A 26,087-nucleotide genomic window follows, 5' to 3' on the forward strand; every position below is an offset into this window, starting at 1 on the left:
CCTGGTGCACATTGGCTCTCCCACTGGCCAATCGCCACATCCTTCCTGGACTCAATTCTCTCCGCCCCTACAACCCCGGGAGATTTAAATTGAACCCCGCTAACGTTGACTGTCCTGAAGAACTGTTTTTGAGTGAAGTATTCGCTTCTCCTTGCTTCTTTCTCGCGTTGTTGCTCTTGAGTTTTGTTTCCTTTCGGCTGGAAATGGAGCGCGGTGTGCCAGCGGTTGGAGCATGACAGGTGTGGGTCGATGCTGAGCCCCTTCACTGTCACTGTCACTGGCCCCTTCCAAGAGGTTTTCTGGATAGAAATTCTTTTTCAGGGAGAGTAGAGGAACGGAACCTTTTGACGTTTTCTTTATGACAGGAGGGTTTCGTGCTTATAATCCCAGCACTTGGAAGACTGAGATAAAAGAGTCACCGTGAGTTTGAGGACAGCCTGCACCACATAGTGAGTTCCAGATCGCCGTGGGCTCGAGTGAGACCCTGCTTGAAGAAGGAGGAGAACGAGGCGAGTATACTAGTAGTAGTGGTGGTGGTGGTGGTGATAGGAAAGGAATCTAAAGCACACTAGACAAGCTCTGTCGTGTAGAAGATTTATTTCTAACTATGTGTATATGTGTATGAGCATTTGTGCCATTTGGAAGGCCAGAGGCAATCCCTTAGAGCTGGAGTTACTGGCAGTTTTGATCTGCCCAACATGGGCAGTTTCTCAGCCCGTGAATCAAGAAATTCTTAGTGTTGGTATTTTTTTTTCTTCAAAACTTTGGAGTTTGAGTGAGTGTAGATGAAGTAATTGGCCATGAGTGTGGGGTGCTGGTTGTGTGAGAACTTTTAATTAATGTACATACGAACCACCTGGAGATCTTGAAAAGACATGGACTCTGTTTTAGTAGGTCTGGGTTTGGACGTAAAATTCTATATTTGTAAGCAATTCTCAGTTGATGATGGTGTCTTTGGTCCCAGGACCATAGTCTTTGAGTCGCAAAGCATTATGCTATACTTTTTGTGTGTTTTGAGACATGGTCTCACTGTTTAGCCTCACCTTGTCTTTCTTCAGCTTGAAATCCCTCAGCTTCTTGAAGTCTGAGATTACAGGGGTATGATGCTACGCCCACCCAGTTTCCTGTACTCTACTTCAGAATGCATTTGATTTTTTTCTTTTCTTTTCTTTTCTTTTTTTAAGTATTTCATTTGTATTTTACATGCACTCATGTTTTACCTGCATGAATGTCTGTGTGAAGGTGTGGGAATCCCTTAAAACTGGAGTTACAGGCAGTTATGAGCTGCCACGTGAGTGCTGGAAATTAGTCCCAGACCCTTGGGAAGAGCAACCAGTACATTCAACCGTACAGCCATCTCCTCAGCCTCCCTCCCTCCCTCCTTTCCTTCCACTCTCACTTTCATCCTTCCTTCCTTCCTTCCATGGTTAGCTGAGACAGGGTCTTGTTCTATAGCCTGAGTTAGCCTCAAAATCATGATTCTCCTGTCCTAACCATCTAAATTCTGGGATCACAGGCATGTGTTACCACACTAACCTTGACATTTTTCATAACTAAATTTGTTTACGCTGAGTATGGAAACGCCCACTTGGAATCCCAGCCTTGCAGAGGCTGAGGAAGGATAACTGCCAGTCTTAGCCACATAACAAGACCCAGTGTCAAAGAAAATGGTGGGAACTTGTCCATGAGAGCTTGCAGCTAAGGCAGGAGAATCACAAATTCAATGCCACCTGGGCTACCTAGCAAAACCCTGTTTCACAAACAAAGCAAATGTTTTAATTTAAGACTTTAGAAACTTTTTAAAATGCAGGCTAATAGATCTATTGAGGCCCAGGAATGATTGAGGCCGCCAGGTGCTACGCAAGCTAATAGCTTGCAGACCCCTTTTTGAAAACAGCCAGAAATACAACCTTTAAAGCTGGATTTCAGGAGTAGAGCAGTGGGTCAGTGGGGAAAGGCAGGCATAAGGATCACATTTGGATTCCTAGAAGCCACATACATGCTGGGTAGCATGGTGGCTTGCCTGTGATCTTAGCCTTCAGGAGGTGGAAACAATGGCTACCTGGAACAAGCTGGCTAGTTAGACTAGCCAGATCTGGGAGCTCTGGGAGCAAGTGGGAGACTTTATGTCAGTATACCAGGTGAAGATTAAGACACCTGATCTCACGCACAAGCACACACATGTACCTATACATGTAAACAGACCTACACAGCACACAATATGGAAAGGAAAAGAAGCCGGACTTGGCTCACTCCTGTAATCCAACAGCCTGGGAGGCTGACGTAAAATCGCCACAGTTTAGAGACTAGTTCGTTTCAGACCACTAGTCAGAGCTATGGAGAAGACCCTGACTGAAAAAAAAACCAACAAAACCCCATAACCTTTATCTGCTCTGAGGATCATGGCAGTTACCGTGGCTGAAAAAAATGTAGCATATTCAACCTGTTTCTTTCTTTTTTTTTTAAAGATTTATTTTATTTTATGTATATGAATACACTGTAACTGTACAGATGGTTGTGAGCCTTTCATGTGGTTGTTGGGCATTGTATTTAGGACCTCTGCTTGCTCTGGCCCAAAGATTTACTTATTATTTTGAATAAGTACACTGTAGCTGTCTTCAGACACACCAGAAGAGGGAGTCAGATCTCATTACAGGTGGTTATGAGCCACCATATAGTGGCTGGGATTTGAACTCAGGACCTTCGGAAGCGCTATCAGTGCTTTTACCCACTGAGCCATCTCACCAGCCCCCTGTTTCTTTATTAATATCCCTTTTAGCTGCAGAAACTGCTTCCCCAGAACGGAGGTGTGTGAAATGTCTTCGTCCTCTAGGCTAGAGATGGTAAGTGTGGAAGTCACCACAGAGCCTTGTCATGCCAGGTAAGTTGGGAAACAAGGCTGGGGTCTGAGGTAGCGTGGGAGGAGTTTATTATGCTTTGATGGCTCTAGTCATACTTTTCGAGGAGCCATGTATACTTCCCTGCAGGTGGGAAGTTGAGACAGATGAAGTGGTCCTGCGGCGGCGGCAGAAGCAGATAGACTACGGCAAGTGCACACCTGGGTACCAGAACTTTCTGCAGCAGGTCCCCAGGTGAGTGCAGTTGTAGGTAGTCACAAGGATGCCAACCAAATGGCTGTAGTTCATTGTCAAGTGCTGAAAGGTAACAGAAACTGAGGCACACAGGGACTGATTCTCCCACCGTCTAGTCCCCAAGAAATGAGATTTCTCACAAGTATTTTCCCAGAAGGCTTTCAAAGCTTGTCCATGTTTTTTTTTCCCCTTAAAGTGTTTGCTTTGTTCCCTTTTTTTTTTTAATCATTTAATGTGTGTGTTGTGCGAGTGCAGATGTGCTTGTAGAAGTCTGAGGGTCTTTACTTCCAGGACAGGCTCTTCTAGGGATCAAACGTGGTCATCAGGCCCTCCTAGCAAGTGTTTTTTTTTTTTACCTCCTAAGCCATCTGGCTGTCCCCCACATTCCTTGTCTTATTTTCTTTGTTACTGTACAAAGGAAGGGTTTCATTGGGATGCCTTCATTATATGATATGAATGTATTTCACTATTATTTGGTCATTCAACTTTTTAAAGCTTTTATTATGCATTTATGTTTTCCCTGCATGTATGTCTATACACCACATGCATGCTATGGAGGCCAGAAGAGGATATCAGATTCCCTGGAACTGGAACTGCAGAAAGTTGTGAGCTATCATGTGGGTGCTGGGCATCAAATCCAGGTCCTCTGAGCCATCTCAGCCCCCCTCTTCTGTTTTCCATATGTTCCAATATTCTCTTACTCTCTCCTCTCTGCTCCCTTCAGACCTCTCACCTCTTCTTCCTCTGTAGGAAGAAGATTTCATGATCTATACATACACACACACATACACACATACACATACACACAAAATGTATCAAAAGTTGGATGTCTTCTTTACTCAAGGGCCAGTGTAAGTTTTTGTACCATTACAATTGTTGCTGGAGTGAGCACTACAAGTGAACATTATTCCCCAGCCCTTCCCTCCCTCTCCTTCAGACAGACTCATGTAGCCTCAGCTTGCCTCAAACTCTATGCAGTCAAGAATGACATTAAGCTGGGAGATAGTGGCACATGCCTTTAATCCCAGCACTTGGGAGGCAGAGGCAGGTGGATTTCAGTTCGAGGCCAGCTTGGTCGACAGAGTAAGTTCCAGGATAGCTAGGGCTATACAGAGAAACCCTGTCTCAACAAAACAAAACAAAATAACAACAAAAAAGTATGACATTGAACTTCTGTTCCTCCTGCCTCCACCTCTGAGGGCTAACATTTCAGGATGCTATGTGCCACCAGGCCTGACTTGACTGTATTTGCTGGATTGGAGTATCATCCTGTCCTTGGATAATCCTGTCTAGGCTTCTGATTCGCTTTGACTTCAATCTGACCCGTATTTGTCATTGTCAGGGCACAGCGACAGCCGGGTTTTCACCCTCAAACACCAAACAAAAACAGGAGGTACAGCCGCCGATCCTGGGATGCCCAGATCAGGCAATGGAGAAGAGCCCTGCACACCTGGGACCCCCCAAGCCAGCCTCTCCATGACAGACAGGCTGAGGGGTGTGTTCACTAATCTGGCTCCTCTGAGTGGTGTGTGGTCTAAGCTCTACTTTGTCCACTGTGCAGAGATTTTAGGTTGTATGATTGGGGGTGGGGTGTATGAGTATATGTTCTCTCATTCTGCTGCCCCTCTAGGAAGGCAACAAAGAACTTCCTAAAGTCAGAGGATTCTACTCCTTTAGATGACCTCCTGGATAACTGGCCCCAGGACCCAGAATCCTCAGAGAATTGGGACAGAGTCAAGAAAGAGGCCCAGGTAGTGTCCTCTGCTAAAATCACTGGATCAGGAAAAGAGATGGGGCTTGACCTATGAGGGCATAAATAAGATATAGTCCAAAGGAGATAGGGCTGGGGCTATACGGCCTCCCTGGGTCTGATCTCGCTTCACCACAGATGAAGGGATTGGGCATGGTGGTAAGCTCCGTACTGGGAACGTGAAAGCAAGAAGAGCAGGAGTTTTATTTATGCCATTTAAAGCCGGTTTTTTGTTTTGTTTTGTTTTGTTTTGTTGTTTTTTCGAGACAGGGTTTCCCTGTGTAGCCATGGTTGTCCTGGAACTCACTCTGTAGACCAGGCTGGTCTTGAACTCAGAAATTCGCCTGCCTCTGCCTCCCAAGTGCTGGGATTAAAGGCGTGCACCACCACCACCACCCTAAAGCCGATTTTTACAAAACATTAAAGCAAGAGTTTATTACAGAAATTAACAGTAGGATCAGGATTTTAAAGCCAACAGTGCCAGCTATATGAGATCCACTTGCCAAACAAACACAAGATCTGCAAACAAACAAACAAACAAACAAGAATGCAAGGCAATCAAAAACCTCCTTGAAAATCAAGAGAGGCATAAATATGGGCAGTGTTGTACTGTGCAGTAGGCCAAGATCACATACACATGAAGATCACACACAGAGGAAACAGTGGGGCCTCTGAGATGGGTCCTCATCCATGACTTGCCGTAGTTTTCTCTTGCAGTAGTGAGCTATATCAATTACTTGCCCTCCTTCCCTTTCTCCCTTCCTTCCTCCCTTTCTCTACTTCTCTTTCTTTGCTTTTTTATTTTTATTTTATTTTATCGTTATTTTTGGTGGTGGCAGTAAGGGGGTAAGATAGCACCTTAAGCTTTCTCTGTAGCCCAGGGTGGCCTCGGGTTCATGGCAAGCCTCCCTCCTTCAGCGTCTCAAGGGTTGGGATTATAATTTTGAACCAAAAAGCCTGACTCAGGTTCTTTCAGTGTCTTGCAAATAGGCCGGTGCCAACTTAACTTTCACACAACCATTTAACTTTAGTAAGCGTGGTTAGTAATAAAAAGCGAACAAGGTGGTCCATGCCCATAATCTCAGCACTTGGGGAGGCAGAGTCAGGAGCTTAGTAAACAGGAGGCTAGCCTGGTCTAAATAGTACGTTTCTGGACAGCCAGGGTTCACATGAGAACCTGTCTCAAACCAAAGAGAAACAAAACAAAACAAACCAAGGGGTTAAGAGTCTCCAATTTTGATATAACTTTACCTACCACTTGGGTAGTCATTTAACCTTTCAGGGGGTTTGTTGTTAACAGTTTCCATTTGGTGGTTGAAAAGAAAACAGGAATATATGTTTCCTTAAAGTATATAGTGCAACTAGACATGGCAATTCATGTCTGTAATCCCAGCACCTAGAGAGCTGAGGCAGGAAGAACAGAGTTTAAGGACATCTTTAGCTACATAATAAAGTTGAAAGCAGCCAGAGCTACATGAGACCCTGTCTCAAAAATAAACAAGCAAAGTATGCAGCACAGTGCAGTTGCAGGAAACCATGTCTCCATTGCTCTTTGTCGAAGGAAAACGTGCAATGCAAAGTCAACCTCCCACACGCCTTTATTTATTTATATTTTTAGGTTTCACTATGTAACCCTTGACTGGCCTAGGCAGTTGAAATGCTGACAGGCTGGCCTGGAAGCAGAGGCAGTCTTTGTCTTCTTGCCTTGGCCTCCTAAGTACCAGAATTTTAAAAGTGTACCACTGTTCCTGACTTCCCACCTCAACTACCCCACCCCACCCCCACCCAGACAGGGTTTCTCTGTGTAGCCCCTGGCTGTCCTAGAACTCACTCTGTAGATCAGGCTGGCCTCGAACTCAGAAACCTGCCTGCCTCTGCCTCCCAAGTGCTGGGATTAAAGGGGTGCGCCCCCACTGCCCGCCACAACTTTTTAATACTTTTTTAAATTCTTTTTTCAGTTTGCATACTTGAAGGTTCTCGATTCCTCCCCTCCGGAGCTCAAAGATGACGATCTCCATCACTAAGACTACTACTGTTTACCTATCCCAGATGAGGGGGGACTCAAACTACTCAGAGTAAACATTTGATTTTTAGGGATTTGCTGCTATAACTGTAATAATGAAATGGCTGGAATTACCACTTTCTAACAGATTAAAAACGGAATCTGAAACTCTGCCTTACAGTGATCTGAGCATGAAAGCATTTATTGAAAACTTTTTTCTCAGCTGAGACCTCCAGTTTACAGCAGAAGAGCCAGGAACCTCTATGGGCTTTCTTCCCTACTTACATCAACATTCAGTCTATTGAAAAAGGACTTAAAACTTTGGTTGAGGTGGGAGGTGGTGAGAATGGTGCAGACTTAATAAAAAGGAGGTTTCCAGCTCCTGAAGAAGAAATACAATACTGTTGACATCGGTCACTCATATGTCCACTTCCTCCCTCCCTCCGTCTTAAGTGGTCCAGCCATACCCATCTTGCTCCAACCCCCCCCATACACCCCGCAACTGAACCACCTATGATGTCATAATCACAATCCCATTACCTCATCCTGCTGGGGGGGGCGGTAAGGAGGATAGGGAAGGGAGGGAATGAACCACCTCGGGCCCGCCTCAGCTTTACAAAGTGTTTTGGGTGAGAACAAATTACATAGCAAGGGGACACAGCTCCGCAATCGTTATAAATCTCAGGTTTATAAAAGCTCTTACAGATCTGGCAGGTAGAAGAGGGGCCCCGGGGACTCAGAGCAGGCCCTGACCGGCACTTGGACTACATTTCCCAGCAGCCTTCACGCCGAGGATCAGTCCTTGCGGAGGGAAGGTGGGGGGATGCTTACTGAACGGTGGCTGTGTCGAAAGGGACAGGAGACCAGGTGAGAAGACTGTGGCTAATATTGTCTCGTGGTCTGAGTTGAGTCAGATGGTTCAGCTGGCAGGATGGTGTAATGGAAGGAGTGGACGATAGCTTTGTTTACCTTTATCCGACATGGCTTCCCCTACGGGCTTCGTGATATGCTTCCAACTGGGCCTGTCCACTTTCTACGATATTTTGGAGGGGGTGAGTAGTTAGTGAGGACACAATCCGGTCCCCAAATCACAGCTCTAGGCTCCTTTCCGACGGCACGACATTCTGAAGAAGATGGAGGGAGACACCATGTAGGGCTCGGGTCTCTGCGGGAGGTGCCGGGGGGCTCTGCGAGTAGATGCGATCCCCCCGACTCTCCTTAAAGGCTGGTTGGTGCTTGCCAGCGCCTTTTAAGGGCACCGTGGGGCGAACGGAGCGCTCAGAGCTGCTCCGGCCGCGGCCCAGGGAGCTGTAGGAGCCGCGGTAGGTAGCGGAGGGCAGGTGGTGCTGGGGCCTCGGGGCGGGCACAGCGACCGTCCCTCCCTTTCTCCCCTCCCCCAGTCCAGCCGCTGGAGCGCCCGAGCCTCGCAGGCTGTCTCGGCGGGAGAACACGGGACCCGGTGGGGGAGGGGGTGGCGGAGTGCATGTCCCAGACCCTCCCCATCCCCTGCGTCCTGAGTTCGCTTCCCGCGGTCAGACGGGGAAACCAGACTGGAAAGAGGAGAGCGACAGTCTCTCTGAGCAAACCCTGGAGTGCCCCCCCCCCCGGGTGGGCCACTAGATGCCCCATGCCCCACCCCGCGGGGACAGGCAGGGCAACAGAGGGAGAGGTTGAAGATTAGAGGGAGCCTAGTCGTTTGCTTTTTCGTCGCGGTGGGGGGATGGGTGCACCCCACTTGTCACCCCTGTCTTCACCAGAACCATATGGAAGAAGAGCATTCTCATATCCATTTACCCTTTCTTGCATCTCCCTGCCTCGCTTATGTTTTCCTTCAGTTTCTCCCAGAGGTGTGGGACCGGGAGACCTGGGGGGAATGCCCCCAGGGGATTTGTGACTTTCTTTTCCCCTGGCCTGACTGGATCTTAGGTTGTCCAGGTTTCAACACAACCTAAGTATCCCTGAAACACAAGTGTCAGGGGTTACTTGCATCCAATGGGGGGGGGGGTCTAGTCGTTATCCTAGGGGGGTTGTGGTGGAGGGAGATCCTGGGCTAAGAGTTAGGCCTGGCGGGGTTACTGGGAGGGCCCAGCGGCCTGCTTGCTCAGTGAAGGGCTGAGCCTTATTCCAGTAACGTTCAGCTGAGAAGTTTTAACTTGCTTAGTGAAATGTTGAGAGCTGTCTACCCCTCAGATACACAAAATGGAAGGGAAGGAAGGCCGCCAGAGAGGGCTTCTCACACTTTCTAAATGTCTGCGAGAATGAGGAGGCCCCTTGCAGAGCTGGGCTGCCTTCTTTTGTGTCCTGGTTTGATTCCTTATGGCTTCCGTTCTGTTGCCCCTCTCAGCCTGGCCTGTTTTAGGAAACTCAGGCTGAGAGTATCAGTTGCGTGGTAGTAGTTGCATTGTTCCAATTACCGCTGTGTGTGGTCACATCCCAACAATTAAAATGCAGAAAAATAGAAAATCACCCTCTTCAGCTGCTCCTAGAGAGGGCTGGGAGTTTGCGATTTGTCCAAACGCCTCATGAAAAGCTTGGAAGTTTTTTTTTTTTTTCCCTCACTCCCTGCTCCTCGTGGCTGGTCAGCTTGGAGCCTGGGGTCTCTCTAGGGTAACCACTTAGGTTCCCGTCTTGTTCATTTTTGAGGGTAGAGTTAAAGTGGGAGCAGAAGTGATTCAAGCTTTAGCTTCTCCCCCCCCCCCAGAGTACAGGGGAAGCAGCTGATGGGAGGTCTCAGGAAGCTGGAACTTTGTTCGGAATGGTAGTAATAATTATGCGTGGAAACGATAGTTAACTACAGTGATGATTGACGGCTGCGCCTTTCTTCCAAAGAACTCCGTATACATCCTAAGGAACCTTGCTCTTCTCTGTCATGTTCTTCTGAAGTGATACTCTCATTTTGCAGGGGGTGGGCTTCTCTAAAAGGTCACAGGAGGAAGAACCCTTAGGCTCCGACTTAGTGAGCAAATGAAGGAGTTTGGCATCCAGCCAGAGCTAGACACACAGCTTTCTTCATCTTAATGATACCACCTCTTTAGGCATACCAAGGCTTTGAAGAACAGCAAAGGGAGAGAGAAAGAAACAACAATCTGTGTGAACTATTTTATTGAGGCCGGTTGGTAAGCTATTTTGATATTTCATGTGGCCTCATTCCTGTGATAGGGTAAGATCCTTATACCCATATTACATACAGGTAAGCAGGAATGTTATATGGTTAGCCAAAATTGCCTGAGCAAATTGGATTAAGACTAGGTAGGTGAAGGTGGCAGTTTTTTCTTTTTTTCTCCTGGGCTGGCCTTTATGAACTGTTAAGCCCCCGCTCTCACCTCCCAAGTGCTGGGATTACAGGTGTCTGCTCCAGAGTTGGCTTTCTTGCTTGCTTGTCCTCTGTACCACTAAGTGCTCCACATACTCTGGTCTTGCCTGTTGGTCATTCTTGGGAAGAGGCAGAACAGAAGACATTGCTAACCTCTCCCTCCCCTCTTCCTTTGAGCAAGGCCCCTTAGGTAGGCAATTGTGTGGGGTTTAGAAGCTGCTCTCAGATAAAAATCAGTTTGCTTCAGTCATAAGGAAGAATCTCTGATTATATCCATGGTCTTCAAGTGGGATCATGGGAAAAAAAAAACTTGAAGTCGAGAATTGTTTTAATATCCATAGAGTTGAAATGTGATCGGAACTATCTTGACTACGTGACTGTTCTTTCCCATTGGATGAGAGAACAGCCAGCAGCGTCTACTGGGAAATAGTGATGTAGCAGCTGTTCATTTAAAACCCTCCTTAGTCTGATCTGAAACCGAAAGCCCAGCCCTTGCTCCTCTCTCTGTACTAAATCCCTGTGGTTTAGGAGAAGGGTTTCTTTCTTGGCTTCTGGCTGTAAGATAAAGAGAATATTGTGTTAATTCAGTATGGAAATAACCATGTGGGCATCTCTCTCGTTTTCTAAGTGGAGCTGATATTCTAGGTAGACACAACAGAACTTAGGCCAGGTTAGAAATGGTAAGTAGGTTTCACTTTGCTTGCCAACTCCAGTTTATTTTACTGGATATCTAGAGTGCCAAGTTCAGAGTGTTTCTGAGGCTGTCTTTAAGCTTACCAGGAAAGTGCTATGATCAATTAACGATGTCTGCCAGAGGCCTGGCATAGGGACACTGCGGTATGTGTGCCGTGCCTTCTCCATGGCTAATGTGACTTGGGGCTGACCCCTCTGTAATTGGCAGGCACAGCAGGCATGACTGGAGAGGGAGGTCCCAATGGTGCTAGAACGGTGCTGCAGTGGCAGAAGGTGGCTCATGAGTGAGCTCCCGAAGAACGACAGGGAAGACATCCATCAGTCGCTCCAAAGTGTTCAAGTCAAGTGCTGGGCAGAAACATGATCACACTGATTACTGAGCAGCTGCAGAAGCAGACTCTGGAGGAGCTGACATGCACGCGCTTCAGCATCAGTCTGGTAAAGACCAGTATTTCTGCTTCTTCATCATCTCCCCCTTTTTCTGGAGGCTGTTTGTTGCTACAATTTTACCCGTGTTCTGTGTTGTATGAAATGTGCTTGTACTGGAGAAGCCCACTAAGAGCTCAAACCCAGCCAAAAGGAAGGGGGCAGGGACGCTAAGACTTGGGTTGAAAGGGGCTTTGTGATGTTTGAGGTGTGGCCTGTTTCTCACCAACTTTGGGAAGAAAATAGGAAGAGAACAACAGAGGAGTCTAATATCCTGGTAGCTCATGAATTATAGGAAGAATATAAAGGTCTCTCTAGAAATGTCCTTGTCCTGAACCCAAATAATGATGGATGATCTCTCTCTTAGCCTTTGCCTGATCATGCAGACATACCCAACTGTGGGAACCCTTTCCAGCTTGTGTCTGGTAAGGAATCTGTGGTTTCTATATATTATATGTTTGTTTGTGCTTCTGTCCACACATGTCTTTCCTTAGTTTTTAATGACTAGACCTGTGCCTATCTCTAGTTTTTGTGATGGTCTTTTGTTTTGTTTTGTTTAGAGATAGGGTTGCACTATGTAGATTAGGTAGGCCTTGAGTCATAGAGATCTCCTCCTGCCTCTTCCTCCAGAGTACTAGTTGTAAAGGCGTCTGGCCTCCACATCAGCTCAGAGTTTTTTTGTTTGTTTTTCAAGACATTTTCTCAGTGTAGCCTTGGCTGTTTTAGAACGTGCTTGGTAGACCAGGCTGGCTCTGCCTCTTAAGTGCTGGGATTAAAGGTGTTCACCACCACTGCCTGACCACCAGCTTGTTTTTTTGTTGTTGTTGTTGTTGTTTTGTTTTTTTTAATCTTTTGTTTTTGTCAGTGCCAACTTCTGAGAGTGCTATTTATCTCTACTGTCCTGTAGGAAAATAATTTGTTAGTTTGTACTTTTGTATTTAAGGCAGGATCTTGTAGCCTAGGCTGACCTAGAACTCTTAACAGTATTGCTAGTGAGTGCTAGGTTACAGTGTGAACCCGGAACAGTTTAACTCTTCTTTCTTTTTTGGGGGGGTTTTTTTGGTTGGTTTTTTTTTTTTGGTTTTTTTTTGGTTTTTTGAGACAGGGTTTCTTTGTGTAGCCCTGGCTGTCCTGGAACTCACTCTGTAGACCAGGCTGGCCTCGAACTCAGAGATCCGCCCGCCTCTGCCTCCCAAGTGCTGGGATTAAAGGCGTGTGCCACCACCACCTGGACTGTTTAACTTTTCTAATGTAATTGCTTCGAAGAAGTAATATATTTACATAGTTTAAAAATAGCAAAATCATTACATTGACAAAAGTCACCCTCTTGTGTGTTTCTAGTCCACTTAGCTCCTAGCTCTTCCCAAAAAGTATCTTCTGAAAGCTATAGCTCAGTGACAGGGCACCTGGCCGGCGTGGGAGGCCTTCTGTGGCTCTTTCAGAACTGGGTATGGCATGGAGAGAGGTAATGCCTAGTACCAGTTTTTTGTTGTTACATTTATTATATAAAATGTATGCAGAGGTGTGCTACAGTGTGTAGAGGTCAGAGGACAATTTGTGGGACTCTGTTCTCTCCTACCAGGTGGGTCCCAGGGATGATTGAACTCAGGTCATTAGGCTTGGCTGAAACATTCACCTATCTTGTTGACCTATAAGTTGGTTTTGGTTTTTTTTTTTCACCGTTTATTTTTACATTGGTGGGTGGGGTGGGTGGGTGGGCTGTGCACAGGTGCAGAGTATGTGTGCGGAGGTGGGAGTTGGTTTTCTGTCTTTCTACCACATGGCTTCTGGGGATTGGGGATCTAACTCAAGTGATGAACCTTGACAGCAAGTACGGTTACTTGTTGAGACTTCTGCAGGCTCTGTTAACTAGTCTCTTAGACACATCCAACTAGATTCTTTGTTTGTTTGTTTGTTTTTTGTTTTTTGGTTTTTTGGTTTTTTGAGACAGGGTTTCTCTGTATAGCCCTGGCTGTCCTGGAACTCACTCTGTAGACCAGGCTGGCCTCGGAACTCAGAAATCCGCCTGCCTCTGCCTCCCAATTGCTGGGATTAAAATTGTGCGCCACCACCACCCGGCTTACTTTTTTATTTTGAAATAGGGTTTTTGTTTTGTTTTAATTTTACAGACTGGCTTTGAATTTGTAACCACCCACCTCAGCCTGTGGGATTACAAGTCTATGCCACCAGGCCTAGCTTAAAATTTCTAGTTTTTAAAATTATAGAGGGGGCAGGGTATGTGTGTACCATGGCCTGTGGGGGGAGGGGTGGTCAGGTTGGTTCTTTCCTTCTACCGTGTGTATCTCAGGAATGAGCTCAGGTCATCAAGCTTAGCAGCATCGATAGCCCCTAGATGTTTATATACAAGTAGAACCAAATAAAAGTCTTATCTTATTACTTTTTTGGCACAGAAAGTTTTCTACTAGTCCGTGTTTCATTAAAGTTTAGTGCACTGTGGACCTGCATCAGTGTACTTAGCTCCCTGTTAATATGGATGTGGGCAGTTTGCAGTCTTCTAGTTTGGGGGTGTATGTGCATGTATTCTACACTCCTGTGTGTGTATGGATACAAAAACGAACACTGAAGCCAGAGCAGGGCCCCAGATGTTCTGCTCCGTCCCTCTACCTTACTGCCACCCAGTCCAGGGCCCCAGATGTTCTGCTCCGTCCCTCTACCACACTGCCACCCAGTGCAGGGCCCCAGATGTTCTGCTCCGTCCCTCTACCACACTGCCACCCAGTGCAGGGCCCCAGATGTTCTGCTCCGTCCCTCTACCACACTGCCACCCAGTGCAGGGCCCCAGATGTTCTGCTCCGTCCCTCTACCACACTGCCACCCAGTCCAGGGCCCCAGATGTTCTGCTCCGTCCCTCTACCTTACTGCCACCCAGAGCAGGGCCCCAGATGTTCTGCTCCGCCCTCTACCACACTGCTATGAGACAGAGCCTTTGGTTGACCCTGGCGGTAGACTGGCAGCCAGCAAGGCTGTGATCTCCTGTCTCTACCTTATCAGACTCACATTTTCTTTTTTTTTTTTTTTTAATTTTTAAATTAAAAATTTTTTTTTGTTTGTTTGTTTTAAGGTGTTTATTCTAGAAAGGCAGAGAGGGGTAGAGAAGGAGAGGCCAGCCATGGCCATGTGGAGAGAGGGGGGAAGCGAATGGGGGAGAGGAGGAACAAGAGGGCAAGAGAGAGGCAAGAGAGTAAGAGCCAGACTTATACTTTTTTAAAAAATTTATTTATTATTATAAATAAGTACACTGTAGCTGTCTTCAGACATACCAATAGAAGGCGTCAGATCTCATTACAGTGGTTGTGAGCCACCATGTGGTTGCTGGGATTTGAACTCAGGACCTTCAGAAGAGCAGTCGGCGTTCTTACCCATTGAGCCATCTCTCCAGCCCACACTTTTTTTTAAAAGATTTATTTATTTATCATATGTAAGTACACTGTAGCTGTCTTCAGACACTCCAGAAGAGGGCATCAGATCTCTTTATGGATGGTTGTGAACAACCATGTGGTTGCTGGGATTTGAACTCAAGACCTTCAGAAGAGCAGTCGGTGCTCTTAACCGCTGAGCCATCTCTCCAGCCCCAGACTCACATTTTTATTCTTTATAGAGGACTGTAGTGAATCCAGACTCTCTCCTCATGCTAACACATTAGGTGTTCGCCTGCCCAGCCACCTCCCAGAACTGCAGTGAATAACTTTTTCCCTGGGTCAGTTTTAATATGTGAAAATATATCTGAAATGTCAGTTCCTCGATTATGAATTAATCCAAGGCCCGTGGTCATGAGCTAACTAAGACAAGCAGTAGCTGGGCTGCCACACATCTTTTCTGAGTGCCTGGCAAGGGAGGGGAGTGGGCAAAAGCTGCCACAGTTGCTCTTTCTCTGAAGGACATACTTGTTGAAAGCCAGGTTTACCTCCTGAGGATCCGTGATCCCTGCCTTAGGAGGGTTAGTTAGGGGAAGAACTAAGTGGCCACACACTTCTGTCTTCAAGTCTCATTTCATATTACTTTGATTTGTGCCTTTTCTAGAGAATTCTTGAAAAAACTTAGAAAGTTTCTAACTCACTATTTTCCCTAAATTGGTCTTGTATGGGAATGTAGAGGCAAGAAGTTGAAGCAGCTCTTGAGATGGAGGCAGTAGGCTATATATAGCAAATTAGAGGCCGGTTTGGATTACATGAGACCTTGTCACATTTCGGGGGGACTGGGAAGATGGCCCAGTTGTTAAAGTGCTTGCATTATAAGCATTTGGGTTTGTTTAGGTCCCCAACATCCACATAAAAGCCTGATAATGGTGGCAGAGTCTATAATTCTAGGATGTTAGTACCTAAAGTGGTAGAGACAGGTTGGCCAGCCAGCCTATCCAAATTGATGAGCAACAGGTTCAGTGAGAGTTCTTATCTCAAGAAAAGGAGGCGGGGCGGAGCAGGCAGGATGTCATAAAGCACTTGGTGACCTCAGTGTCATCCCTAGGACCCACCTGGTGGAAGGAGAAGTATTTCCCCAAGTTGTCCTCTGACCTTCACATACATGATTGTGATGTTAGTACACGTAACACACGCATATACTGATAAGTAAATGTAATGTAAAAAATAAAATGAAGTAGACCATGATTGAGGGAGACATCAGATGTTGACCTCTGGCTCAGCATGTGTGGGCTCTTGTCCATACCTACATGAACATGTACACACTAGTGAATAAAAACGTATACACACTCCAAATGTTGCAGTTGTAGTTAGAATGTAGTAAAGGTCATTTCTTTTAGCCCATTTCCTTTTCTTTTGGTTTCCTGACCTTTGGCAGACCAGGGAGTTTGCCTCATGTTATTTATGTAGTTCAGGTTGGCCTCAATTCAATATGTAGTTGACAATTACTGTGAACTCCTTATTTTTTTCACCTTCATCTCTGAATTCTTGGATTAGAAACCCTACCCAGCTTGGTCCTCCCATCTGTTTGGCTTTAAAAGAAGACGTCAGACCAGCACATGGGAGGCAGAAGTAGGTAGATCTCTGAGTTCGAGGCCAGCCTGGTCTGCATAGTAGATTTCAAGGCAGCAAGGGCTATATAGTAATACATAGTCTCAAAAAAAAAATTTTCAAAATTGTATAATGGAGGCCTAAGGGTGTGGAACCAGAGTATATGCACCAACAAATACAGAGGAACAAGGCAGCCCAGAGGCTTAGGGTTCTCAAGCACACGCTCTGCCATCAGATCCACAGACATCCCATCACCTTTCCTAGGAATACCAGGGATCTCCTACCCGCTTGATTACTTCTCCAGACAATGCTGCCAGCCTTACCCTGGAGACAGAAGAAAGGGAAAGGCCAGAGGAGGAGAGCATAGGCCTGGTTTTCAGAATGCAGGCTGCGAACAGGGAAGGGTAGGTTGTAGATAGAGCTAGGACTTTGGGGGTGAGTGGGAATAGACACGGACACACAGGTTTTGTTTGTTTGTTTGTTTGAGACAGGGTTTCTCTGTGTAGTCTGAGCTGTTCTGGAACTCACTCTGTAGACCAGGCTGGCCTAGAACTCAAGAGATCCACCTGCCTCTGCCTCCCAGGTGCTGGGATTCGGAGGCCTTGCCCTACCACCTCACAGCTCATACAGGTTTCTTGATGATTGCATTTTTGAAAGGGAATGGCAGGCAGTGTATAAACAGTCTTTGTGCCAGGTGGGTTCTTAGGCCGAATGTAGCATCGTGTAGTTGAGTTTAGATCCTCTCTTGTCCCTTTAACAGCTGTGCCTGTTAGCCTTGGACAAGCACAACCATAGTACTTCCTTCATGGAGATTTTTGTGAAACTACATGAAGTATTCATTACAGTCTGTGGTACAGGAGCTCTCACAGTGTGGTAGCCATTAACACTCTTCATTATGAATGCCTTTCAGAAGGTGCTTCGTGGAGGGGCCTGCCCCACTGTTCTTGTGCTGAGTTCCAGGACAGCCTCAACTTCAGCTACCATCCCTCAGGCCTAAGCCTGCACCTCAGACCACCCAGTCGGGGAAACTCCCCACAGGAGCAGCCCCTCTCCCAAGTACTGAGCCCCGAACCCCCAGACCCAGAGAAGCTTCCTGTGCCCCCTGCCCCTCCATCCAAGAGGCACTGTCGCTCACTCTCGGTGCCTGTGGACCTGTCTCGCTGGCAGCCAGTGTGGCGGCCCGCCCCCTCCAAGCTGTGGACTCCCATCAAGCACCGGGGCAATGCTGGAGGGGGTGGGCCGCAGGTGCCTCTGCAGAGCCCTCCGAAGCGGGTCTCCAGCCTCAGGTTCCTCCAAGCTCCCAGTGCCTCTTCTCAGTGTGCCCCAGCCCACAGACCCTACAGCCCTCCTTTCTTCAGCCTGGCCCTGGCCCAAGATTCCTCTCAACCCTGCGCCACCTCCCCTCAGAGTGGTTCTTGGGAGAGTGATGCTGAGTCCCTGTCACCCTGCCCACCCCAGCGCCGCTTCTCCCTGTCACCCAGCCTGGGCCCACAGGCAAGCCGCTTCCTGCCCTCTGCCCGGAGCTCCCCTGCATCTTCCCCAGAGCTGCCCTGGAGACCCCGAGGTCTCCGCAACCTTCCCCGAAGCCGCTCACAGCCTTGTGATCTGGATGCCCGCAAAACTGGTGTCAAGCGGCGGCATGAGGAAGACTCCCGGCGCTTGCGGCCTTCCTTGGACTTTGACAAGATGAATCAGGTGGGACTGGTAGACCAGAAACTGTTTAAACATCTCCTAGGTCCGTACTTTCTGGCAAGGCCTCCCTGGGAACTCTACTTTCTAGAGTTTATACAAGAAAACCATCCTGGAACTATTGAATTTTAACCTTTAATGCCTTCCACCCAGTCAAGTTAGTCCTTGGTGTTTGTTCTAAAGAAACTAGGCTGAGGCATTAAACCTGCAGACAGGGATCCCTCATAGCCCTGCCAGAGGCACTTTTCCTCCTCTCAGAGAACTCTAAGCCACAGAATTCCTGTCCTCAGTGCCTGCGTTGTGTGCTCAGGTATGGTTTTGTCTGGCTTCACTGCCTTGTGTAAGCCTTTGGGAGCTTAAATAAGTTCAGCAGCGCTTTCCTAAGCCCTAAGCTGAGAGAGTTGCTGTGGGTGTACTTGTCTACTTTTCCCATAGTTTTCCTTCTAGATCACTTGGTCACAGGGTTCTGAGATTTTGTTCCCTTAGTCATCCAGCTGTTCAGAAATCATTCATGGCAAAAATCTATGTACTTGAGTCTGCGTAGGCACTGGCAGATGAGAGTAGCCAGATAAGCTGATGGTGTGTTGCCTGCGTTGGAGCTTATAATTGAGGGGGTTTTGTTGTTTTGTTATTGTTGTTTTGGGTTTGTTTGGTTGGTTTTGGATAAGGTCATTCTATTTAGCCCAGGCTGGCTTCAGCCTCCTGAGCTATGAGGTTTCAGATATCACCACGCCCCATCATTACTTAGCTCCATTCTCTTTTGTGGCGCTTGTGTGTGAGTGAACCTGTGTGTCCTTAGGCATGCTATGTAAATGCTTTGCCACTGAGTTAATAATACTGGCTCCCAGAATGTCTGTTCATTGTTGCTCTGGTTTGGTTTTTCGAGGCAGGGTCTCATCGTTACAGTCTTAGCTGGCTCAAATGCACTATGTGAACTGCTCTTGAACTGGCAGAGATCTGCCTGCCTCTACCTCACAGGTGCTGGAAGCTGGGCCAGGAGTGGTGGTTGAGGCCTTTAATCCTGCTCAGGGAAGCAGAGATGGGCGGATATCTGTAAATTTGAGACCAGACTAGTGTACAGCTGATACTACAGAGAGAAACCCTGTCTTAAAAAACAAAACAAAAAGGTGGGAACTGGGGATCTTTCAGAGAATATACATGTACACTAATGTTCCAAATTTTATGGTTTGTAACTTTACTCTCTAAAGCGTGGTGGTGGTGCACGCCTTTAATCCCAGCACTTGGGATGCAGAGGCAGAGGCAGGCAGATTTCTGAGTTCGAGGCCAGCCTGGTCTACAGAGTTAGTTCCAGGACAGCCAGGGCTACACAAAGAAACCCTGTCTAGAAAAACCAAAATCAACCAAACAAACAAAAAAAACAAAACAAACAAATTTTAAAAAAAACTAAAGTGTAGAATTCCAAGTGTAACTGAGTCAGATGGATGCTTTATTTACATTTTGGAAGGCCAGGGGAGATGGCTCAGTGGTAAGAACATAGGCTGCACTTCCAGAGAACGTGAATTTGATTTCCAGCACCTGCATAGTGGCTGTCTATAAGTCCAGTTCCAGAGGATTCGATGCCCTCTAGTGCCCTCTGCAAGCACATGGAGTGCACACGTAGGCAAAACACTCATACACATAAAACAGAAAATCTAAGGGTGTGTGTGTGTGTGTGTGTGTGTGTGTGTGTGTTTAAGTTACTTTGGAAATTACTATCTTTGTTTTTAACTTTGTTGACAGAAACCATACTCAGGAGGTCTCTGTCTCCAAGAAACAGCCCGAGAAGAAGGCAGCAGCATCTCTCCACCATGGTTCATGGCCTGTAGTCCCCCACCTCTCTCTGCTTCCTGCAGTCCCGTCGAGGGGTCATCCCAGGTGCTGAGTGAAAGCGAAGAGGAGGAAGAGGGGTCTGTGCGGTGGGAGCGGCAGGCCCTGAACAAGCGGACATTGTGCCAGCAGGACTTTGGGGACCTGGACCTGAATCTGATTGAAGAAAACTAAAAGTGAGAGGCTGCTTCCTGGGCCCATGCAGACTGTCTAATGGCTACTAACCCATGTGGAGGCCCCAAGGCTGAGGGCCCAGCCTGGGAAAGGGGGTGAGTGGAGGGCTCCGACTCAGGGCAGCCCAAGTCTTCCTGCTCCAGCAAACTCGACCATGCCAAGAGACTGGCCGGGACAAGATAAACGGAGCTGGTGGCGGGAGGGACAGCCCCAGAGCAGACCCTCCCCATGGCGGCCCTGAGTGTGAGTATCCCTGCCACTGAGAGCAATGGGCAGGGAAGGAAGGGGTCTGCGACCCCAGCTCGGGGAATTTCACTAGCCCCTTTGCTTCAAAGGGCACTTGTGTCTTAGAATTTGGCCAGGGTGGGGGGGTTCAGTCAGCCTCCTCGGAGAAATTGCGTGAGTGTGTGTGTGCATGGGTGTGTACGTGAGGAAAGGTATGTCTGTAGAGCCTTAGGGAAGGCAGGCAGTTGCTCCTTTAACAGCAGAGCATCAGGATACCCCCCGAAACTTGTTTTTTTTTGTGTGTGTTCTTAATATAACATTGGGCTTGTTCAAGGTGTCAAGAGGAGAGAGCTTTTTTTTCTTTCTCTTTTTCTTTTTTGGAGCCAGGCTTTTAAGTTCGTAGTATCACTGGTCTGCAGATGGTTCTGTTTTGGGGTCTAGCAGAATCTTTTGAGTACTGTGACTTCAGCTAATGGTCTTTTCTTAAGTCCTGCCCTCTCCCACTGGATGAATCTAGTATTGAGGCTGTGATGCAGTCCCCACACTCGTTGTTTTCATCAGATTGTCTAAGCTGTCTGCAGTCTGCCTCTCTGGCTCTGAGAAGGTGCAAACAGATGGACAACTGAGGCAGAGCTGAAGAGCTCCAGCTCTCTCTTCTTCACCAAGGGAACCTTTCCTTTTCTGATCTTACAAGCCAGAGACAGAGTTGATCTCCAGAATATGTTGAGGCAGACCAGCAGCAGGAGCAGTGACATTTCTTCCCTCCAAGTCCTTGAGGCCACCCCCAGCATGGCCGTTTGGAAGCTGGCTGTAGAGAAACTTATTCTTGCAAGATCTAGACCCAGTCTCTTTCTGATCCACTTGAAAAAGAGAAAGGGTGTTCAGCATTTAATAGTTTGCTTGTCTTCCACTCTTGCCGTTTGGAAGCTGGCTGTAGAGAAACTTATTCTTGCAAGATCTAGGCCCAGTCTCTTTCTGATCCACTTGAAAAAGAGAAAGGGTGTTCAGCATTTAATAGTTTGCTTGTCTTCCACTCTTGCCAGGAAATGTTTATTTGCCTCTAATTGGCCCTGAGAGACCACAGAGAGGCTGGGGCTCACTGAGGGATTGGCTGGGGGTGTATAAAGCAAAGGCTATGAGAAGCAGCTGGGAGTTTGTTGTTGTTGGATTGAATTTCTTTTTTTGTTTCTCACCCACAACCTCAGCCGGTGCAGCAGATCGAAGTGGTTGGAGTGATGGACTTAAAGTGCAGATACCTCGGCAGGGTTGGCACCTGTGGGCATGCATAGAGCAGCTACCACTATGCAGCCTTTGAGGCTTTGTTTAGAATACCCTGTATAACGAAATTGGACCTGCCCTTCCCATTTATTATAGTAAGGGCATTTTTCTGTTCAATTTCCATGGTGTCTTAAGGCCCAATTCCTAAGACAACCAAGGTCATGTTCTTTCTTCCTTGTGGAATTGAGCCTGATGTTTAATGTCTCCCACATGTTAATAGGAATACTATGGATGCTTCAGGGGAGGCAGCACTGTCTTCTTAACCCTGTGGCCCTCAGAGGCTCTACCTTTCCAGGGCTCCTCCCCATCTCCTGGCTGGTTACCACATCTTACCACTGGGCTACCGGTCTCTAAGGGCCCAAGAGAGACTCTCTTGAGAATCCAGGGAAACTGAGCCCAGGAGTTATCGCAGGTTTCATCTTTCCCTGGTTCTCCCTCTTTGGTCCATAATTTCCCTGGTGCCAGCTTCTTTTCCACCTGGGGCATCCTCATCCCTGGGCTCTCTGCTGCAGATGGCAGTGTCAGCCTCCAGTAAGTCACTGGCAGTGCCAATGGGGTCTCTGCAGGCCCTAGGTTTAAGTGACGGCAGTGATTCTGCCTCCAACCTGGCTTCCCCAAAGCCCTTAGGTCACCACCCTTAGGGAAGGAGGCCTACAGTTGTCATATTTTAATTCCATTACTTTAAGTCTGGAATGTTAAACTAGGCAGAACTATCATCTTGCTTCCCAGTTTAAATGCCTCTGGCCCTGGAACAAGCCTTTTCAAGACGTGAATCATTTGTTTTACACAGTAGAGCTGTTCCAACAGTTCTGTGTAAACCAAACGCTGTTTTTCAGTGCATTTGGGCTGCTGACCGTGTGACAGCAGCCTAGGATTGCTTCTTTTGTAAAGCAAGCAGCCTCCCTCTACTTTAGCAGTCTCATCATTTGGGTTTTCACACATTGGGCTTACCCAGAGTGGAGCACACCTCCGGGGCTTGTGGCTGATGCTGTGTAGGTGTCTGCATCTGTGCTGCGTGTGTGGTGTGGCTGGCCAGCAGGTGAGTATTACTGCGTGTGTGAGTGAAGCCACTCCCAGGCTGATGCTCTCCTCCTGTGCCCGGTGACTGCCCAATGGCAGCTCTAGCTGCCCTTCATTCCCACCTGCTGCCAAAGTCCCTGTGCTAATGGGATTACAGAAACAAAAAGTGGAAAAAAAATTTTCGTAAACTTTGTTTTATATTAAAAAATCCATAAGTCTGTGTGTGTTAAAACATGAGGTTCTGCCTCTGTGGCTGTGTTTGAAAAAATAAAGTTTTATTAGAATAATCCATTTTCCCAAGCAACCTCGTGTACTATAGTGTCTTTTTCCCTTACATGTGCACACATGCGTGCACGAACAGGCACACACACACATAAACACACAAACACAAAGAGGGAGAGGAAGAAACAATGACGGTCACGTAACTTCTCAATCTCTTTAAAGGCCAGGCCATTCCAAAAGGGCAGTATCTGGTCACTGGACTCTCTGTGACCAGCCCATTACCTGGGATTCTGTCAATATGGCTTGGTCCCTGTTTCCCTGGTACTTAACACACACTGTCTTTTCTGACATCATTCCCTTTTCCACCTAGTTAAAGTCAAGTACTAGTCTATTCCAGTTCCCTGAGAGATACCTCATGGAACAGTTAGAAACCTGACTGGGCTGATTCACAGGCTTTGGGTGAAAAAGAGAAAATCTCTTCACATGCTATAGACTGGGAAGATGGAGATTTAGTCATCAGAATTCAGATTCCAAAGACCTGGGTAACTTCTCTTAAAAATCCTGTTTGCAGAATTACCTTAACAGCAAAGCTCTTTTGTCCTAGAAAAGGACCCTTCTCTAATGCTTCTATTGTTTCCTGAATCCTGCCTGTCCTATCCCACCTATCCTTCTTTCCTAATGTGCATGGATGAAATATAGCTACTTAGCCAAGCAAGGGCCTCTGCCCATACAGTTCAGCCTTTCTACACCAGGCTGTAGGAAGAGTCAAGTTGCTTAGCTTACATCCTTTCCTGCTTCCCATTTTTGGTACTCATGCTGGAATACCAGTGAGGTGCGCAGGGCAGGATTGGCCTTGCTACCTGAAGCAGGAACGTCCGGATGAAAACATACCCCAGAGTGGGAGTTGCCACCTGCCCTGGAAACAAAGGAGGAGGGTTTTGGAGATGGACTTCCAGGGTTGAAGAAGCCTCTACTACAGCTTTTTCATTCCTTAGGACGATTCTGTTTCACCTCTGCTTGAGCAAGGGGGGAAATGTAAACAACTAAAATGACGTTGATGTGGCCCCTTGTTCTTTTTTACTTTTTGCTTTATAGTTGGTTTCTAAATTTTTTCTTTGTGCTGTGTGTGTGTGTGTGTGCGTGTGTGTGTGTGTGTGTGTGTGTGTGTGTATTTCTGGGGACAAAAGCAAGGGAGGGAATACATACTATACTTTCTCACTTAGCTATATCCCCAGCTCTAGGATTCTGTTTCTCTGTTAATTTTCAGTGAGATCAAATGTGTTACTCACTTTCATTGCTCAAGTAAATTCTATGAGGGCAGGCATTGTTTTATTCCATGTTGTGGCCTCAATGCTTTGGAAATTTTCTGGCATATTTGTTGGATGAATTTCTCCTTTGCTCATCCCATCCTAAGCTTATATATAGTTGCTGTTGAAAAGCAGCCTTAGATACTGGGGGTGAAGGGGGGATGATTAAAGCTCCATATGGGAGGAAAAACCTTCAGTAGTTAATTTTAATAGGAAAGATTCGGGCAGATAGGTCCTACGTGGATTCACCGGTTTCCTTCTATGAATAATTTATGGACCGTGTGCTCTAAGGATTCACAGCCCAGACCTCAGGTTTGCTATGAGAGAGAGAAGTTACAAGGGATAAGGGGCTAGGACATGCTTTGAATCTCAGGGCAGACTGATCTATATACTGAATGTCAGGCTGGGGCTGTGGGGCATGGACTGAGACACCTCCACCCCTTTTTTCAAAGGATTGCAAGGCACAGGGAGGGAGTCTTTGTTTCCTTGGAGCCCCACAGGGTTGGTGTTTGGATGATGTCTCTAGATAGAAAGTTGGTGGTTGGTGTCTCCTATCCCAGTGTTTGCTTTAAAAAAAAGGTCAAAGGTATAAACAAGGCCATGGAAAAGGAGATAACTAGGTAGGTAGTCACGAAGCTTTGGGATGATGGAAGAACTAGCCACTCTTACAGCAACTGTCGTGGTTTATTACTAGACCTTGTTTCGTTCTGACTTGTATTTCCTTAGTCTGTATATTCAAGAGACAGCTAGAGAGAAGGTAGTCTAGCATCACCAACATTAAATGCTGGAGGGTTTCCACTGCCTACTGTGGATTAGTATGGCCGAATGTCAGCAACTTCCCTCTACATCACCTTTTCCAATTGGGATTGAAAAGTATCTCACACCTGGAATAGTTCTAATACATGTTACTGTACTTTCTTTGCCTGCAACCCATTTCCATAGCAAAATGAAATGCTACCAAATCGGGTGGTCTCCTTCCCATTCCTCTACAAGTTGAGTAACAGCTTAATAACATGGAAGACAGGCTAGAGAGGTGGCTCAGAGGCTAGGAGCACTTGCTGCACTGTTCTTGCAGAGGACCTGGGTTCAGTTCTCAGCACCCACATGACAACTGTTTTATAATTCCAGTTCCAGGGATCTAGCACCCTCTAGTGGCTTCCACAGTGGTGCACACATGTGGCAGACACAGATATACATACATACATACATACACACACACACACACATGCAGGCGAAATATTTAAGACACATAGTATATAAGTAAAAGGGGTTTTTGTGGTGGTGTTTTTGTTTTTGTTTTTAAAGACATATTCTCACTAAGTCACCCCTGGCTGGCCTAAATCCCCCTAGATAGATCAGGTTGGCCTTGGAACTCGAAGAGATCTGCCTGCCTCTGCTGGGGTTAAGAGCCTGTGTCACACCTGGCTAAAATAAATTTTAAAAAACCAGTAAAACTGGCCCATTAGAAAAGGGAAGCTCTACAGGTTCAAGGTAGAACACAAAGATGTTAATAGCACATTGTTGGTCTTTAGCCAATGGAAACCACCATAATCACATCCAATGGATGTTAAGCATTGGTCAATGGGTAAGGAAAAGGAACCTATCAAGTACTGAATGGGCCAAGGAGGAGGAAGATAGTGTCCCATATGGAACAATGAGGTGAATATTTCCAAACATATCCAAGGTGGGTAACTCGTTTTAGGATAGATCACCCTTTTATTGGGGTTAGCAGTCTTTGCTCAACACATCCATCTTCTAGGTACCTCACCTCCTCTCTCCACTCCCGTAAGTCTTTGGTGAGGAGAGCAAGCGTAAGCTCCTCAGCACGTGACCACTTGAAGAAAGACTGGGACTAGGGATGGGGCTACAGGGGGTGGGGAGGAGGGAGGTGAAGAACCCGCCCACCTTCCCGCCCCCCGGCGGAAATTGCAATTCCCCTCCCGACCGCAGGGGGCACTGCAGGCCCCGGGGAGGTTTGGGCGGAGCACTGCGAGGGGCTGCGAGTTGCTGTCCAGCTCCGGAGCGCTGGGGGCGCTGTGCGCAGCCCTGGTTGTGCCTCCGCTCCCGGCCACGGGGGGCGC

General features: G+C 47.1%; 3 protein-coding genes and 1 long non-coding RNA gene across 13 annotated transcripts in view; 3 read left to right on the top strand and 1 right to left on the bottom strand.

Annotated features, from left to right (window-relative positions):
* Positions 1–46: 46 nt before the first annotated feature.
* On the top strand, positions 47–7,243 carry LOC116086981 (oocyte-specific histone RNA stem-loop-binding protein 2-like). Of its 2 annotated transcripts, none has more exons than XM_031365337.1 (7): positions 47–239; positions 366–509; positions 2,780–2,881; positions 2,988–3,092; positions 4,435–4,587; positions 4,723–4,843; positions 6,801–7,243. In XM_031365337.1, exons 3-7 carry the CDS (start codon positions 2,817–2,819, stop codon positions 6,864–6,866), a joined length of 510 nt encoding a protein of 169 aa, XP_031221197.1. In that variant the 5' UTR covers positions 47–239; positions 366–509; positions 2,780–2,816; the 3' UTR covers positions 6,867–7,243. The 2 variants fall into 2 exon arrangements, with proteins under 2 accessions (XP_031221197.1, XP_031221198.1); XM_031365338.1 differs by having other exon boundaries at positions 391–509.
* On the bottom strand, positions 7,020–9,591 carry LOC116086982. Of its 3 annotated transcripts, none has more exons than XR_004117214.1 (3): positions 9,312–9,591; positions 7,676–7,968; positions 7,020–7,226 (listed from the first exon to the last, which is right to left on the bottom strand). It is a non-coding gene; the product is annotated as an uncharacterized LOC116086982 (long non-coding RNA). The 3 variants fall into 3 exon arrangements; XR_004117215.1 differs by lacking the exon at positions 9,312–9,591 and adding an exon at positions 9,082–9,208; XR_004117216.1 differs by lacking the exon at positions 9,312–9,591 and adding an exon at positions 8,639–8,751.
* Fam53c (family with sequence similarity 53 member C) lies at positions 7,417–22,781 on the top strand. Of its 6 annotated transcripts, none has more exons than XM_031365333.1 (5): positions 7,417–7,473; positions 11,059–11,288; positions 11,644–11,701; positions 17,175–17,959; positions 19,694–22,781. In XM_031365333.1, exons 2-5 carry the CDS (start codon positions 11,211–11,213, stop codon positions 19,952–19,954), a joined length of 1,182 nt encoding a protein of 393 aa, XP_031221193.1. In that variant the 5' UTR covers positions 7,417–7,473; positions 11,059–11,210; the 3' UTR covers positions 19,955–22,781. The 6 variants fall into 6 exon arrangements, with proteins under 6 accessions (XP_031221193.1, XP_031221195.1, XP_031221192.1 ...); XM_031365332.1 differs by lacking the exon at positions 7,417–7,473 and adding an exon at positions 7,491–7,711; XM_031365334.1 differs by lacking the exon at positions 7,417–7,473 and adding an exon at positions 7,783–7,896.
* Positions 22,782–26,031: 3,250 nt separating this feature from the next.
* Positions 26,032–26,087, top strand: part of Kdm3b (lysine demethylase 3B) — a 56,728-nt gene continuing 56,672 nt past the window's right edge. Inside the window, exon 1 of one of the 2 annotated variants that reach the window (XM_031365326.1) lies at positions 26,032–26,087. This exon is cut by the window's right edge and continues 202 nt beyond it. The gene's annotated coding sequence lies outside the window, so the exon portion shown is untranslated. The other variant, XM_031365325.1, reaches the window with a different exon arrangement.

This window comes from Mastomys coucha, unplaced genomic scaffold (genome assembly GCF_008632895.1).
Source record: "Mastomys coucha isolate ucsf_1 unplaced genomic scaffold, UCSF_Mcou_1 pScaffold13, whole genome shotgun sequence".
NCBI classification, from domain to species: Eukaryota; Metazoa; Chordata; class Mammalia; order Rodentia; family Muridae; genus Mastomys; species Mastomys coucha.